The 16,544-nt window shown below is 43.1% G+C and overlaps 1 protein-coding gene across 2 annotated transcripts in view; it reads left to right on the top strand.

The window, feature by feature from the left end:
• CSTF2 (cleavage stimulation factor subunit 2) overlaps positions 1-16,327 on the top strand; it is a 31,761-nt gene extending 15,434 nt beyond the window's left edge. The window contains exons 8-15 of one of the 2 annotated variants that reach the window (XM_066249202.1): positions 2,288-2,350; positions 5,625-5,684; positions 6,286-6,427; positions 7,265-7,440; positions 7,720-8,027; positions 11,814-11,924; positions 13,006-13,131; positions 16,118-16,327. In XM_066249202.1, the coding sequence (XP_066105299.1) occupies positions 2,288-2,350; positions 5,625-5,684; positions 6,286-6,427; positions 7,265-7,440; positions 7,720-8,027; positions 11,814-11,924; positions 13,006-13,128 (983 nt within the window). In that variant the 3' untranslated portion in view covers positions 13,129-13,131; positions 16,118-16,327. The remainder of the gene's footprint in view (positions 1-2,287; positions 2,351-5,624; positions 5,685-6,285; positions 6,428-7,264; positions 7,441-7,719; positions 8,028-11,813; positions 11,925-13,005; positions 13,132-16,117) is intronic. The other variant, XM_066249203.1, reaches the window with a different exon arrangement.
• The last annotated feature ends 217 nt before the right edge of the window (positions 16,328-16,544 follow it).

Below are 16,544 nucleotides of genomic sequence, written 5' to 3' on the forward strand. Positions count from 1 at the left end.
GCCAGGGCACACAGGAGAAGCTCCCATCTGCTTCTCCACCCTCCCCCTCTCCTTCCTCTCTGTCTCTCTCTTCCCCTCCTGCAGCGAGGCTCCAGAGGAGCAAAGATGGCCCGGGCGCTGGGGATGACTCCTTGGCCTCTGCCCCAGGTGCTAGAGTGGCTCTGGTCGCAACAGAGTGACGCCCCGGAGGGGCAGAGCATCGCCCCCTGGTGGGCGTGCTGGGTGGATCCCGGTCGGGCGCGTGCGGGAGTCTGTCTGACTGTCTCTCCCCGTTTCCAGCTTCAGAAAAATACAAAAAAAAAAAGAAACTCCCGAGGAAAGCATTACTAATCCTTGATAATGCTCCAGCCCACCCACCTGGTTTTGAAGATGACATTCTCGATGAGTTCAAATTCATGAAAGTCCTCTACCTCCCACCCAACACGACTTAAATCTTGCAACCTATGGATCAGCAGGTCATCTCCAACTTTAAAAAGCTTTACACAAAGCACTTGTTCTGCTGCTGATTTGAGGTGACTGAGAATACAAATCTAACCCTTCGAGAGTTTTGGAAAGATCACTACAACATCGTGATATGTTTATGCATTATTGACTTGGCATGGCAAGAGGTTACAAGAGGAATCTTGAACTTGGCATGGAAAACGTTATGGCCTGATGTTGTTGCAGACAGGGACTTTGAAGAATTCGAACCAGAGACCGAAACCGAGGTAGAAGCATTGGAGGAGATTGTGTACCGCAGAATCCGATGGGTCTGGAGGTAGGTGAGGGTGACGTGAATGAGCTCGTCGAGGAACATGAGGGGGAACTCTCAACTGAGGAGTTGAAGGAGCTACAGATGATGCAACATACAGAGCTTCTGCAAGATATTAGTAGTGAGGAGGAGGTAGAGTCGGAGAAAGTGATTTCTACAAGTGAAATTAAAGACACGCTGACAATGTGTGAGAAGCTTTCAAATTTCATTGAAAAGAAACACCCAAAAAAGTTTCAACTGGTCGTGCTTCAGGAATTTTTAATTACACTTGTTTGTCACATTTCTGTAACATTTTAAAAGGCAGGCAAAAGCAAATGTCTTTGGATAGATTTTTATTCAAATGTCCTGCAAGTGAAAGTGCTGAAAGTGCAGCCAAAAAGGCAAAAACAGGTGATGATTAAATGAAAAATACATAATGTTAAGCTTAGGTTAAGTTTAAAGTTAAGAAAGTATATTTTCTTTTACAATTAAGTTTTTGTGGTTTCATTTTAAGTAAAAAAAGTGCAGTTTTAGTTTTGTTTAAAGTAAAGAAAATGCAGTTTTAGTTTACATTTAGTGTTAAGAAAGTGCAGTTTTAGTTTATGTGTCTACAGTACCTGCATCCCTTCCTCCCTCTCTCCTCCTCTGCCATTCACCTCCATTAGCTGCACTCATCTGTCTCCAAGGTAAGAATACAGTACTAAATAACTTTTTTCTTTTATTTCATATATTTTGTTATACATTGGTAAAGTATACATGTGTGTTTCTTAATTAAAAACATGTCTTTCATAATTTAGGATGGTTTCGGAATGTTTCATAGGGCTGGAATGGATTAAATCTATTTCATTTATTTTAAATGGGAGAAATTTGTTTGATATACGAGTTGACTGACTTACGAGCTCGGTTACAGAACGAATTAAACTCATATTCAAGGTACTGTATATACATACACACACAGACATACATAAAACACACACACATGTAAACAGAGCAAAGACCTTTTTTATATATAAAAGACTTAGGTTTTAAGTTTAGATAACTATAAACAGGTTTTCATTTGTGTGAATGTTCAGCAAGACATTTGAAAGTTTTGCAAGACCAGGGTAATTCTTCATTTTATGGGACTATCTGATACATTGCAGTATCCCTGTTGGATTCTTATTAAATGCCAGCCATGCACCCACATTTCTTTATTAACAACTGAAATACAATAGTATACCATACCCATACATTTACAAAATACCCTGGAAACAGTCTGGTCTCCAGTCAGAGGAGTTGCATGGGTCAGTGCTCTTGTTCTCCTGCATTACAGAACTTCCTGCCAAAGTATTGGTAACCGATGAGATTAAGTATTATTTCATTCACTTTTCTGTTACTGAAGCTTAAAGTGTGCTGAAAAATTCCCACCTTTATAGAGCCGCATTGTTTGGTGGCCGTTGTCTTCCTTTGGAGGCTTCTTATGGGACAGAACAAGGAAACTTGTGAATTCAGCCATGGTGCTCACTTTCTCCCCACTGTTCTAATCTGTGCTTTCTTTCCTGCCCTTTATAATTCTAGGAGGAATGCAGGCCCAGGTGGGCATGCCAGGAGGCGGGCCAGTGCCCATGGAGCGAGCACAAGGTAAATAGCAATATCGTATTGATGTGGACTGAACTTGGGAATGTTGTATGTGTTCACTGCCTAAGATGGCAATATGGCAGCTACTAGGTACACAGAGCTATTTGAATGTTCAAGTAATTAAGTTCAATTGAAATTAGGTAAAAGCTAAAATTCATTTCCACATTACACCTGCTCGGTGGCCACATGGGACTGATGGATACCACTGTGGATATTAGAGATACAAAACATTTCTATCATTGTAGAAAATTCAACTGGACGCCTTTGGTATAGACTTTCCATGTAGCGATTCCGAGCCCAGCTCTACGAAAATTGATGATAAAGCAAATGGATCCTTTGTTGCCTTTGAATTTTCTCAGCTTTTCCTGATAGTCTAATGATTCTGCTGACTCGTTCGCTCTCCCTCTCTGGCTATCTGGTGATTGAGTTAGGAATTTTAATAATGGGCATGTAATATACAGCTGGGTGCATAGAAGACTAAATTGAAACCCCAGAGAAAACTAGGAGGGGACCGAAGGTCTATGGAGCCTACTTAATAGGTATATTTTGTACTGTCGATGACACTGGATACCACAGCAGTGGGCACTTCAAAATCTCCATGCTATTTTTTTATGTTACTGGAGTTAGAAATAAAAGAAAATGCAGCAGTTCCACTGGAAACAGCTTTAGGAGAGACAGTGAGAACACAGAAGGAACTAACAATAAAACAATACATGCTATGGGCCAGGCACTTTAATTTTCATAAACAACCTTGTGAGTTAGGGGGCAGCACCTCAGTTCTCAGGTAAAGAGAGGGAAGCTCAGAGTTTTGAGTTACTTACTGAAGGGCCCAGGGTAAGCAACCACCGATGTCTGAGTAACATGGACGGGACTAGGAGCACTCACCATCTCTTTCATCTCGTAAGTGACAAAGCTAAGATTCTGAAGTCTCTGATACTAGAATCTGTCCTCTTTCTGTCAATCTCCATGGCCTCTAATAACTTCCAAAAGTATTTTTTATGGACAAGCCTAAAGAAGCTTAAGTTACTTCTTAGCATATGGCCTATAAGTGAAACCTTTTTAAGCAAAATATTAAGGACTAGGACTATATACTTATTCCTTGTCCGTACATATTAGGGTTCGTTACCGAAGTGACAAGTAATAATCTTTTTGTTTGTTTGTTTGTGGGGATTTTTTTGTATTTTTACAAAATGAGAAGCCAGGAGGAAGAGAGACAGACTCCCACATGCGCCCAACTGGGATCCACCCAGCATGCCCACCAGGGGGCGATGCTCTACTCCATTGCAGCCAGAGCCATTCTAGTGCCTGAGGTGGAGGCCATGGAGCCATCCCAAGCACCCGGGCCATCTTTGCTCCAATGGAGCCTTGGCTGCGGGAGGGAAAGAGAGAGACAGAGAGGAAGGAGGGGAAGGGGGGAGAAGCAGATGGACGCCTCTCCTGTGTGCCCTGACCAGGAATCGAACCTAGGACTTCCACACACCGGGCCGACACTCTACCACTGAGCAAACCGGCCAGAGTCAACAACTAATAATCTTGTCAGATGGTTGCTAGTGGGACAGGCTCCTGGCTAAATACCTCATCTGAGCATCCCATGCTTTTGTGCAGTTGTGCCGCACCCTCCTCTGCTAATCTGTAGATCGTGTGTGTATCCCAAAGTATTTGTGCAGTAGTGGGAAGGAATTGGGGTTTCCGTCTTCCTTTTGCCGTTCCCCAAGCCATCACTCAAGCTAGAGCATTTTAATTTAAACTTTCACAAGACATCTTCCTTTCTGCTGTAGGTCTCTTCGTTTTTCTGGTCAAAAGTTAACAGGGAAAGTGCTCGGGTTTTAAAAGTATATCAAGGTTGTCTTCAAAAGAGACAAAGCGAGATAAGTTTTCCTACAGTGCCTGGCAGAGGAAGCAAGACTCTCTCCATTTGTACCTAGTTTGTTTTTCTTTCCTGGAATCCTTGTTTCTTTTGCACATTTGTAGTGGTGAAAGGAAACAGTGCAATGTTTAAGAAGATATCATCTCATTAGTCCTTGTTTTGTTGTCATGATGTTTATTATCAAAGACTTGCAGTGGCAGAGTACTTCTGGAGGAGCGATACTCTCGTTCCTTATCTAAAGGTGATTCACTGCATTTCCCCATTCTGTGATGCTCCTCTCTGGAGTAAATCTTGCCTTCCACATTCAGTATAATTCTTTCTTTCTTTCTTTCTTTTTTTCTCTTTTTTTTGTATTTTTCCGAAGTTGGAAACGGGGAGGCAGTCAGACAGACTTCCGCATGCGCCCGACCAGGATCCACCCGGCATGCCCACCAGGGGGCGATGTTCTGCCCATCTTGGGGCATCGCTCTGCCGTAATCAGAGCCACTCTAGCGCCTGAGGCAGAGGCCACAGAGCCATCCTCAGCGCCCGGGCAAACTTTGCTCCAATGGAGCCTCGGCTGCGGGAGGGGAAGAGAGAGACAGAGAGGAAGGAGAGGGGGAGGGGTGGAGAAGCAGATGGGCACTTCTCCTGTGTGCCCTGGCCGGGAATCGAACCCGGGATTCCTGCACACCAGGCCGATGCTCTACCACTGAGCCAACCGGCCAGGGCTCTTTCATTTTTAACTTATGAAAATATGTGTTTGTTCTTTAACTGAGTAGAGATTCAGAACCATTCTTTTTATATGTTGTTTCTTTTGTGTGTGTGTGGCAGAGACAAAGAGAGGGGGGGGCAGATAGGCACAGACAGACAGAGAGAGAGATGAGAAGCATCAACTCATAGTTGCGACACCTTAGTTGTTCATTGAGTGCTTTCTCATATGTGCCTTGACGGAGGTGGGGGAGTACAGTAGAGCGAGTGAGCCCTTGATCAAGCCAGTGACCCCATGCTCAAGCCAGATATGCCGGCGACCTTCGGCTTTCAAACCTGGATCCTCCACATCCCAGTCCGACACTCTTTCCGCTGTGCCACTGCCTAGTCAGGCTGTGTTGTTTCTTTTTTAATGGTACCATGAGGAGATTTCAGGGGAATCATAGTAGCAGAGGTGAAAATTGAAAATGGCTGGTTATTCTTGCCCAAATAAAATCAGTGGCCCACAGGTTTCAGCTACATAAGCAGTCTCCTCAGAGCAGAATCCTAAAGATGCTAATATGCAGTTCAGGAAGATTTTGCAGTCTGGGGCAAACTAATGAACTCTTGGCTTTTCCACTTCCACATATAACTCTGGTGTCTGTATGTGTGTGTTTTTGCATGGTGTGCAAGCTATTTTAAGCGTCTGCTCTTTCTCCTTTGAACTTACTGCTCACCTAGGATCCCTACAGCACTCGCCCGTGGGACCCGCTGGGCCTGCATCAATTGAGCGAGTTCAAGGTACCCATTATATCTGTGGGTTTCCTTTTGCTTGTGGTGTTCAGGGTGGGACATTGAGAAGACAAGGGCTGCTTGACCGTCATCCTCACATTCAGAACCCAAAAGGGTAGTGTTTTGTGTTTTCTGTTTTATTTTTGTCATTTGTTCTTGTTGGGGCCACAAGCCTAAGGTTGACCTCTTCACACGGGGCAGAGGACAGGGATGATGTGGGCATCTGTTCGAGGCTGTACTCCCTCCCTACGGGTGTCAGGAGGCTTGGATGGAATGGCAGTGCTCACACATGCCAGGACCCAGCCTCTCTTTTGTGACTGTGGTCCTTGAACTAAGATTGATTATGAGGAAATCCAGGAGCGTAAGTTTCCTCTGTTGGCAGTGCCAGTCCTTAGCAGGTGGCTTCCTAGTTTGCTCTTGACATAATTCCATCCATACCTCCGACTTGGCCTATGCCCTGCTTCTGTTCTTGAGCTGCAGGAGGTGTCCACTGCAGTGAGCTTGCACCCGCTCTGAGGTGTCTGAATTATGTTGGCAGTGGTGCACCAGAGTCATTCCTATTTCCTTGTGCGTCCTTCACAGCAGTAACTCCCGTTTGTTTCCCTGCCAGTGCCAATGCAGGACCCCAGAGCGGCCATGCAGCGCGGGCCCCTGCCTGCCAACGTCCCAACTCCTCGGGGTCTGTTAGGAGACGCTCCAAATGACCCACGCGGGGGCACTTTACTTTCTGTCACTGGAGACGTAGAGCCTAGGTAAGCAATGGCTTAGAAGGAAAAGCTTAGAGCAGCGGTTCTCGACCTGTGGGTCGCAACCCTGCCGGGGTCGCGACCCACAGGTTGAGAACCACTGGCTTAGAGGAATCGGAGTTTTCCCTGGCTTTGAGAACAAAGTCTTTCCATACCATTTGTACCTGTGGGCCACTATCCAAGAATTAGCGCCTCTCCTTGGGCAGTACTGTGTAGTTGAGTATGTTGTTATGAACTAACAATTGCTGTTCCCATCTTCAGAAACTAGAAATTCTAGCACATGTACCTGAACAGAAAAAATGCATATTGCCTATTGGTATTAGTAATATTAATAGGGACAATAATAATAAAAAAGTAATTGATATTAATGAGGATTATGCCTACAATGCTGCTCTGAGTACTTTATTTAGATCCTCTCACTGAATCCACACAAACCTGTGAGCTTGATAACAATATCAGTCCCATTTTACAGTTGATGAAAGCAAGGCATAGAGAGGTTAAGTAAATGTGCCCAAGATCTCATAGCTAGTAAGGGGTGGGGCATAGATTTAAACCCACATGGTAACACTGTTCTTAAGCTCTATACTGCATATTATTATATATAATAGATATCCATTAATTCTTCCTTAATTCTGAGTGTCTTGACTAAATATGAAATTCTAGAATATGTTGATTTGCATCTCCATAGCTTTTCTTCTACCAGTTGGTTTTATTCTCTTAACATTCATAGACTGATGTTTGCATCAATTCTTTGTCTGATTTTTACCTACTGATCTTCTGGCTGACACTTTTGCCTTATTTTTTGTCCTGTGTTAAAATATAACATTGGTTTTCCATCTGTAGAGGGTACCTAGGACCTCCTCATCAGGGTCCACCCATGCACCACGTCCCTGGCCATGACGTCCGTGGCCCACCTCCACATGACATGAGAGGAGGACCATTAGCCGAGCCCAGACCTCTAATGGCAGAGCCAAGAGGACCCATGTTAGATCAGAGGGGTCCACCCATGGATGGCAGAGGTAAGGGCGGGCAGACCATGTCGCAAAGCTGAGTGCTAGTTCTGGGTTGATGATAAACCGGGCTGCCTTGGGCTCTAACCTGGGATAAAAAATGCTGGAGTGATAGGATTGGCCAGCATCTTTAAAGTTTATCTGCATATCTGAGAAATTATGGAGGAGGAAGCAGTCTCCTGTAGTTAGGGGGAAATGTGACTGATTGCTGTCTTTCTTGGGTTGTTGGTTCTTCTTGCAGTAAAGGTGAATAGCCATACAGTGGTTTTCTCGGACCTTGTTTTTTAGGTGGAAGAGACCCTCGAGGCATAGATGCACGAGGGATGGAGGCAAGAGCCATGGAGGCTAGAGGGTTAGATGCCAGAGGACTGGAGGCCCGTGCGATGGAGGCCCGTGCAATGGAAGCCCGTGCGATGGAGGCCCGTGCAATGGAGGCCCGTGCGATGGAGGCCCGTGCGATGGAAGTCAGAGGGATGGAGGCCAGGAGCATGGATACAAGGGGCCCAGTCCCCGGCCCTAGAGGCCCTCTACCTAGTGGAATCCAGGGTCCCAACCCAATGAACATGGGGGCAGTTGGCCCCCAGGGACCCAGACAGGTATGTACGACATTCACTTCTGGTTTCTTTTTGAAATCTTGGTCTATTCAAGAACTGATTATTGAACCTGATTATTCTTGCTTTCTGATTTGGACTATGTCTCAGCTTGTTAGAAAGGAAGATTGGAATCTCCCTTCCTTAGTTTCTCTGGCCTGTCCCTTAGGGTAGTGATTTTCTGGTTACCAGGACTATAGTCCAAAAGAGTAACGTCCCACAAGTTCCGGGGCTTTTTCATTCAGGACAGAGGCTGTGAAGATTCAGAGATAAAGGGTATATTCATAGAAATTAGGCATAGGTCATTTGAGAAAACTCTCCCAAAAAATTCTAATGTACAACCCTAAGAGCCACTGTACTAGGACATATGAAGAGTTCTTAGTGGTCATTTACCATATTTTTCGCTCCATAAGATGCACTTTTTCCCCCAAAGTGAAGGGGAAAATGCCCATGCGTCTTATGGAATGAAAAATATGGTAGCTAATCTTAAGTTTGCAGAAACCTGTTTTAGTTTGCTTTCATTGCATAGCCTAAGTGACCAGTGAGTAGGAAAGGCAGTTTACTAATAATGCTTATCTTAAAACCTATGAAACTGAATTCTTATTGCTGCTTTCTCTGTATTTGTCTCTCTCCAGCTGTGAGAGTATATGGTTGTCTGTGATTATCTCTGTGTTGTCACCTCCCCCTTCTCCACCCCCAGTTGGTTGTGGGGAGGTGTGTATCTTCCCTGAGTTTTTATATGTTAGAGCCTTCATCTCTTTCTAGCCCCTCCACCTTCCTTTTTTCCTGTCTGTATCTTTCTTCTTCCTCTATGTAGTTCTCTTTTCTCTTCCCTGTGCTTTTGTGCCTTCCTTTCCTCGTGTGTATGTGTGTGTGTGTGTGTGTGAGAGAGAGAGAGAGAGAGAGAGGAGAGAGAGAGAGAGAGAGAGAGGAGAGAGAGAGAGAGAGAGAGAAAGGAGAGAATATCAGAGCTGAAATGGAACATGTCAATTATCCAATTCTCTCATTTTGTAGGTTTGGAAACTGAGACCCAAGAATTCAGGTGACTTGTCTAAATTCACACAACTAAAAAGTGGCAGAGCAAGGAATAGGACCCACTGTTTTTTCCCCTGTACCACTCTATCCTGTTACCTGCATGTTGCCTATGTGTATATGTGTGTCTGCCTCCCCCTCTCCACAATGAAGTATGAGTATGTTGTTTCTAGTATGTGTACAAGAAACTGCTCTCTATTGTTTGTCAAATTGTGCTTTTAAAATATGTGTTCATGGACCTCGATGTTTATTGTGCTCTCTCTGGACAGTAGTCTCGTAATAAAAATGATTTTATAAGTTCATTTAGTCATTCATCAAATAGTTATTGAGCACCTACTATGTACCAGACAACTATATGTACTAAGGATATAGCAGTGTGAACAAAAGAACTTGCCCCTATGGGCTTGCATTCCAACTGGGGAGACGGGCACAGACAACAAATAGCTATATGATGTGCTTATATAATTCGATTGATAGTTCTGTGGGGAAAGACACACTGAAAATAGTGGTTAGAAGAGTATTTCTGGATAATGTCTTGCTCCTTTATCTCTGCTAGTGCTTGAACTCGTTACTTTGTAATATTAGGCTTATATAGTTTTTACTAGTAGATTTTATAAAGCTAATTAGATCTGAGGTAGAGAAAATATTATATTCAACCCTTTTAAAAACTGTTTAAGTCAATGTGTACACTTGACAATAAGAATATAAAATACATTCACAGCCTGACCTGTGGTGGTCCAGTGGATGGAGCGTCGACCTGGAAATGCTGAGGTCGCTGGGGACCCTGCACTTGTCTGGTCAAGGCACATATGGGAGTTGATGCTTCCTGCTCCTCCCCTCTTTATCTCTCTCTCCTCTCTAAAATAAATAAATTTTAAAAATAATACATTCATACATATATAATGGATGTACAACGAGAACCTCACTTCTTCCCTGTACCTGTCTCCTCTGTGAGCCCCCATCTCCTATAGATAATTCCTTTTATTAGATTTTTAATGTATCTTTCTAGCAAATAAATATATATTCTTATTTCTTCAAATCTGAATATACATATAGTTTTACTTTTCGCTCCTTTTACCATTCTGAACTTTGTTTTTCACTTAACAATATATCCTCAATGGATAAATTTAAATCATTTTAAAATGACCTCCAATACACGTGAGTTGGAACTCATCAGTAAAAGGATTATTAATAGGGTGATGATATAACTTATCATCAAGCATTTGGGAGTGAGAGTGCTGTTCGTATTTACTCGGGGACAGAAGCATAAATTGGGACTGTGTGAAGAAGCAACCTAGATGTGTGATCACCCGTGTTATTACTTGTCTGCCTAGAATAGGTGCTCGTGGGAACTTTAAATGGCAATTAATGATCACATTACAGTAATTTAAATTAGTATTGACTGAAGCTTCAAAAAGGTTCTTCTCAGAGATGTTTCAGACCCCTAACAGATAAGAGTTCAGGCCCGCCTCTAGATTCAGTATTGATAAAGAACAGGAAATGACAGTCATGTGGCTGTACAAAGCCGTACTAATGCGTCAACTGCCCAGTGTCTTCAGGAAATGAGTTACTGCATTTAAACAAATGTTCTAGGCGGTGGAGCTCTTCTACCAAATTTTAAAACTATTGGAATAAAAAATGTAACTCATAAAGTGTATTATGCTTTCTTCCTTTCTTAAACAGGATGCCAAAATAATAATAATAAAAAAAAAGATTGTAATCCTTTTGATTACTCCAGGTCATCACTCAATGTACCCGTTGCTGTCTATGCTGTAATAGAAAGCACAGTTATTTCCTGTTTGGTTTCTAGTTTCCTTCACCGTCAGGCTGTCACCTGGTTCCTCAATTGCTGTCATGGTATCTGCTCCTAACGATCTATCCACATTTTTTGTGCTTTGCTGCTTCTAATCTGCTGGGGAAGCAGGTAACAAGTTCGTTAACCATCTGTGTTGAATAGGAGTACCTGAGCTCTGGGTGAATGCCTGAGTGTGAACAGAACTGCAGCACAGGGATTTTGGAACTGTTACGCTAGGTGCTCTGAGGCCCTTCCCTGGGTTTTGGTAGTCTCCATAAAGATGGAACTTACCAAAAACTTTAAATACCCATAAGCATGATATAACTGCACGTTGTTCTTTTAATTCGAGTCAGTCATATTTGTTGGTCTGTATTTAGCATCTGCTGCATATTCTCTCTGGAAAGTTACAAAAAGCAAATATTGGGCTAATAGCAATCTTCTCCCCAGAGGTCTTCCCATCTCCTTTCTGCCTCAGCCATTGGGACCATCTCTGCCTTTCTTGTGGGGTAGGGCCCTTTGGAATGAACAACCTATGTCTGATTGAAGGAGAGGTAGGCGGTGTCCCTGTCAATGGAGCTTCCCCAGTGGGCCAGCATACATTATCTCTGGAATCTGTCGGCTGTCATTTCTGTCTCCACTGAACATTAGTTTCCAGGATGCTTTGTTTTCTCTGTGCTTATGTGGCTGAATTTCGCTTGATTTGATGGTACCCAGTTGTGCTGTGTGATATTTGTTGATGATGCTGGAGCTGTTCTAAGCAAATGTGTCTAATTGCTAGTTGATCTCTGCCTAAACCCTGCCTTCTGTCATCGCTAGCAGTAGGAAATGATCTTCAGAATCATTAATTTGCTTTTCTTACTCATATCCATAATCAGATCATATTTTTTAACATTGCTGTTACTGCAGTCTGGGTGTCTGTATGAGAAGTTCCAAAACCCTCTCCTCATCTCTCTTTGTGCACGTAGGTCCCAGTCATGCAGGCAGCAGGCATGCAAGGAGCAAACATCCAAGGTGGAGGCCAGCCTGGTGGCTTTAGCCCTGGCCAGAACCAAGTCACTCCACAGGACCACGAGAAGGTAAGCGGCGCTGCCTGCCAGCTTCCGTGCGTACCGATCCTCTGGACTCCTCTGTTCAGTTACCGTGTGCCAGTGGTGGGTTTTCATAGGCCCTTTGCAAGTGATATTTATTCTTACAACTCTTTATGATCTTATTAACCTGAAAATTTGTGGGCCGGTCCCCAAATCCTTAAAACAGATGCAGGTAAGCAGCAGCTTAGCTTACATTTCAGATTCATCTGCCATAGCCTTTGGAGGAGGGGGAGTGTCTTTTTGGATTTTTTTTTCCGGCCAGATTGACCTGAAAATCTAAATCCCCTTCTTCTTCCCCTTTTTACTTTATCCCTGAAAACAGTAGCCGATTCCCCATGAGTATCTTTCTGTTTCTATATTTGACCATTGTAGGGAGCTCGTGTGTAATGGAAAGACTAAAACTTGTTCAAAGGAGTGACGTTCACCACATTTAGAAACTGAAAACTTCCCAGGGCTAACAGATACTACTTTAGTCTGCAAGAACTTTGGGTTCATAAACGTGGCTTTTTTGAGTCTTCTAATCTTAGACATTGTTGTACTGGTGCTTTTTATTAATTTTTATTAATTTTAATTTATTGTATTTACATGGATTCAAATGTCACACTGAATATAACTCCCTCGCCCCCCACCCCATGTCCCCCATTATACCTCCTTTGTCCCCCTCCTACTAACTCCCTCCCCCCTTCCCTCTGGGATTTGCTGTCCTGTTATCTGTATCTATATGCTATGTGTATATAATGTCACTAATCCCTTCACCTTCTCTGATCCCATCCCCTCATCCCCCTTCCCTCTGACAACTGTCTCTCTGGTCCCTGTGACCCTGCCACTGCCTCTATTCCGTTCCTCAGTTCACTTTGTTCATTAGATTCCACGTATAAGTGAGATCATATATTTTCATTAGCCTTTTCTCACCGACAGGTTTGGAGTCTTTGTTTGGTTTGGGTTGATTTGTGGAGGAGGGCTGTTTTCTATGTGGGAAATAGCTTTTCTTTTGTAAAGATGCTAGTGATGTTTTATTTTTAGCTGCCATCATTAGAACTCACTACCTTTTTATTTTTCCTCTTCACAGGCTGCTTTGATCATGCAGGTTCTTCAACTGACTGCAGACCAGATCGCCATGCTGCCTCCTGAACAGAGGCAGAGTATCCTGATCTTAAAGGAACAGATACAGAAATCTACCGGAGCACCTTAAAAGGTGAACAGACTTACCCTGTCTGAGTCTGACTGGCTCCTGGTGCATTTGGGGCATATACTTCCAACCTTAACCAACAAGACTCAACTGATCTCAAGACTCTCTGAGGCCTGCATGCCTCTTGGCCAGATTCTTCCCCCTTTAGTGGTCAGCCCCTGTAAGGATAACAAGGCTGCAGGGCATTTGTTCAGTTTTTGAAGTAGCTGCAATCGTTTTTAACTTTCATAATGGCAAAAGTAACATACAGTCAGTTTAATAAAATCAATCAAGGCTCTGGCTAGTTGGCTCAGTGGTAGAGCATCAGCCCTATGTGTGGAAGTCCCGAGTTTGATTCCCAGCCAGGGCACATATGAGATGCACCCATCTGCTTCTCCACCCTTCCCCCTCTCCTTTCTCTCTGTCTCTCTCTTCCCCTCCAGCAGCCAAGGTTCCATTGGAGCAAAGTTGACCCAGATGCTGAGGATGGCTCCATGGCCTCCACCTCAGGTGCTAGAATGGCTCCAGCCGCAATGGAGCAATGCCCCAGATGGGCAGAGCATCACCCTCTGGTGGGCATGCCGGTGGATCCCGGTTGGGCAAATGCAGGAGTCTGTCTCTCTGCCTCCCTGCTTCTCACTTCAGAAAAATTTAAAAATAAAATAAAATAAATCAAATACAGAAATGTCAAAAATTGGGCTGAAAAAGCTCTGCTTCCTCAATCTTGATCCCCAGACACAACCTCTAAATACAATTTGGTGTGCATCCTCCCAGAATCAGTTGTGTTATTTTATTCCATACCGTCCCATCAAAATGGGAAAAATAAAAAGCATTTCAGTAAAATGGATAAATGTTTCAGTTTTCAGGATTTATTTTTTATTGACTATTTTGAGGTTAAACTGTTGCAACACATAATTAAGGTAGTGACTGTCCACCATTGCCATCAATCCCCATATGCTTGAGAGGCTTGCTGCTGCCCTTGTTCATCAGACAGATGAGAAGGATCATAGCTATGTGACCTAACTTGATCACCCGTATTGGTGTTTCCTTTTAAAATTCTTTCCCCAACCGAGTGTATTTCATAAACAATTCTGTTTTCCAAAAACAGTTTAAAATTCCACATTGTCCCTTGCCTGACCTGTGGTAGCACAGTAGATAAAGTGTCAACCTGGAACACTGAGGTCGCCGGTTCAAAACCCCAGGCTTGCCAGGTCTAGGCACATACGAGAAGCAACTATTACAAGTTGATGCTTCCCATTACCCCCCCCCCTTATCTCTCTCTCTCTCTCTCTCTCTCTCTCTCTCTCTCTCTCAAAAAAAAAAAAAAAAAAAAGTTTAAAATTTTACATTGTCCCAATATTGGTTGGAATATCATAGTTTGAGTTTCTACTTTTTACCCCATTCGTATTATAATTTCCATCCATGGATTATAATATGCTAGTAGACTCATTTACACTAATTAGCAGTCTTTACCACATACATTGTATTTTAATCCAGATTTATAATGGTATTAAAGCATTCAGACTGGAAATAAACGTCTTCTCTGTCATAGGTGAATATCTAGCTACACTTTCCAAATGACCAGAAGTTTCATGTTTTAGTTTACACACTCGAGGCATTTTGTTTTCTTTCAGTAAAAGTATAGAGTACCTATTATAGTCAGCTGAACAGATAAAAAATATTTCATCTCTTTTAATTTTTCTAATTTATTTATGCCAGAGAAGGCATTCCCTACCATGTGAGAAAATCACTGCTTTTGGGTACTGGAGGTAGAACTGTTTCTGAAAGTTCCTTTATTTTGTATTCCTGCTTATCAGAGGTCTCATTCCAAAGCCTTGTACATAAACCACAGGGCAAGGTGTTTTGGTTGCTTTACCTTTTATTTTGAAATAATTGTACATTCACAGGAAGTTGGAAAAATAGTACCTCATACACCCTTCCTCCTGCTTCCCCCAATGATAATGTTGTGAGAAGCTGTTGTACAATACTTTTGTGGTCTGCAGTACAAAACCAACCAAGAAGTTGACCTTAGCATATTACTGCTAAGAGACTACAGACCTTACTCAGTTTTCACCATTTGTGTGTGTGTGTGTGTGTGTGTGTGTGTGTGTGTGTGTGTGTGTCTGAGACAGAGACAGAGAGAGTCAGAGAGGGGTACAGATAGGGACAGACAGACAGGAAGGGAGAAAGATGAGAAGCATCAATTATTCTTTGTGGCACCTTAGTTGGTCATTGATTGCTTTCTCATATGTGCCTTGACCAGGGGGCTACAGCAGATGGAGGAACCCCCTGCTTAAGCCAGCGACCTTGGGCTCAAGCTGGTGAGATTTGCTCAAACCAGATGAGCCCGCACTCAAGCCGGCAACCTCAGGGTCTCAAACCTAAGTCCTCCACATCCCAGTCTGACGCTCTATCCACTGCACCACCACCCGGTCAGGCTCACCATTTTCTTAAACCAACACTAATATGTATGTGTTGTGTGCATGTAGTTCTATGCAGTTCACAAAGGCAAGGTTGTAATGTGTATTTGCTGTTATCTGTGCACACTGTAGCCAAAGTCCTGGCTCTTCCTCCATCCGATATTCTCTGCTATCACTGATGGGCTCACCTACCATGAGAACACCAGTTCTCAACCGCAGACCGTTTTACCCCCTACAGGACATTTGGAAATGTCTGGACACATTTTTGGTTTTCACAGCGTTAGGGGGCTGGTATGCTCCTGGCATTTAGTGGTAGAGACCAGAGATGCTTGTAAACATTCTGTAATGCACAGGACATCCCCCATAATAAAGAGTTATCTGGCCTCAAATGTCAGTGGTGCTGAGGTTGAGAAAGCCTGCTCTAAAGGATGGTTACTTTTGAGAGGCAGGAGGAAGACACCTTAGGAATCTGCTTCTGCTGGTTTGCTCCTAGGCATAGGCTCCCTTCTCTACCTTGTAATTGTTTCCCTGATAATTGGGGTAGAGACCTTTGTCTACACTTCTAACGGCTTTCTCCCAACTTTTCCTTACAGGATTTCAAAAATACCTGGCAACAAATCTGAAAATTCTTTCCATAACTTTGTTGAAATGTTGCAAAAAAAGATGACTTCTACATCCTAACCCTTGACTGGCTCAAAGTGGTGCCAGGTGGAGGACTCCTATCACCTCTCAGAACAAAACCAGATTAGTCTGTTGTCTCAGTTTGTATATTTTCTGTGACTTGAAATAAACTTTGAACACAATTTTACTATACTGCAAATTGATATACACCACCTTTTTGCTTTTAAAAAGCTGAGTACCAAGGGTGAAACTTTAGATGTATTTTCTACCCTTACCACAATATTGTACTTTAATATTATATTGCCATAGCTCTGTTTTTCCTTTTAAGTTAACCATTTATTCTTCTTCGTGATATTTGAGAATTTCTCAGAAGCAATGTTTTCTGACACTTAGTTTTTC

This window comes from Saccopteryx bilineata, chromosome X (genome assembly GCF_036850765.1).
Source record: "Saccopteryx bilineata isolate mSacBil1 chromosome X, mSacBil1_pri_phased_curated, whole genome shotgun sequence".
In the NCBI taxonomy this organism is placed as follows: Eukaryota; Metazoa; Chordata; class Mammalia; order Chiroptera; family Emballonuridae; genus Saccopteryx; species Saccopteryx bilineata.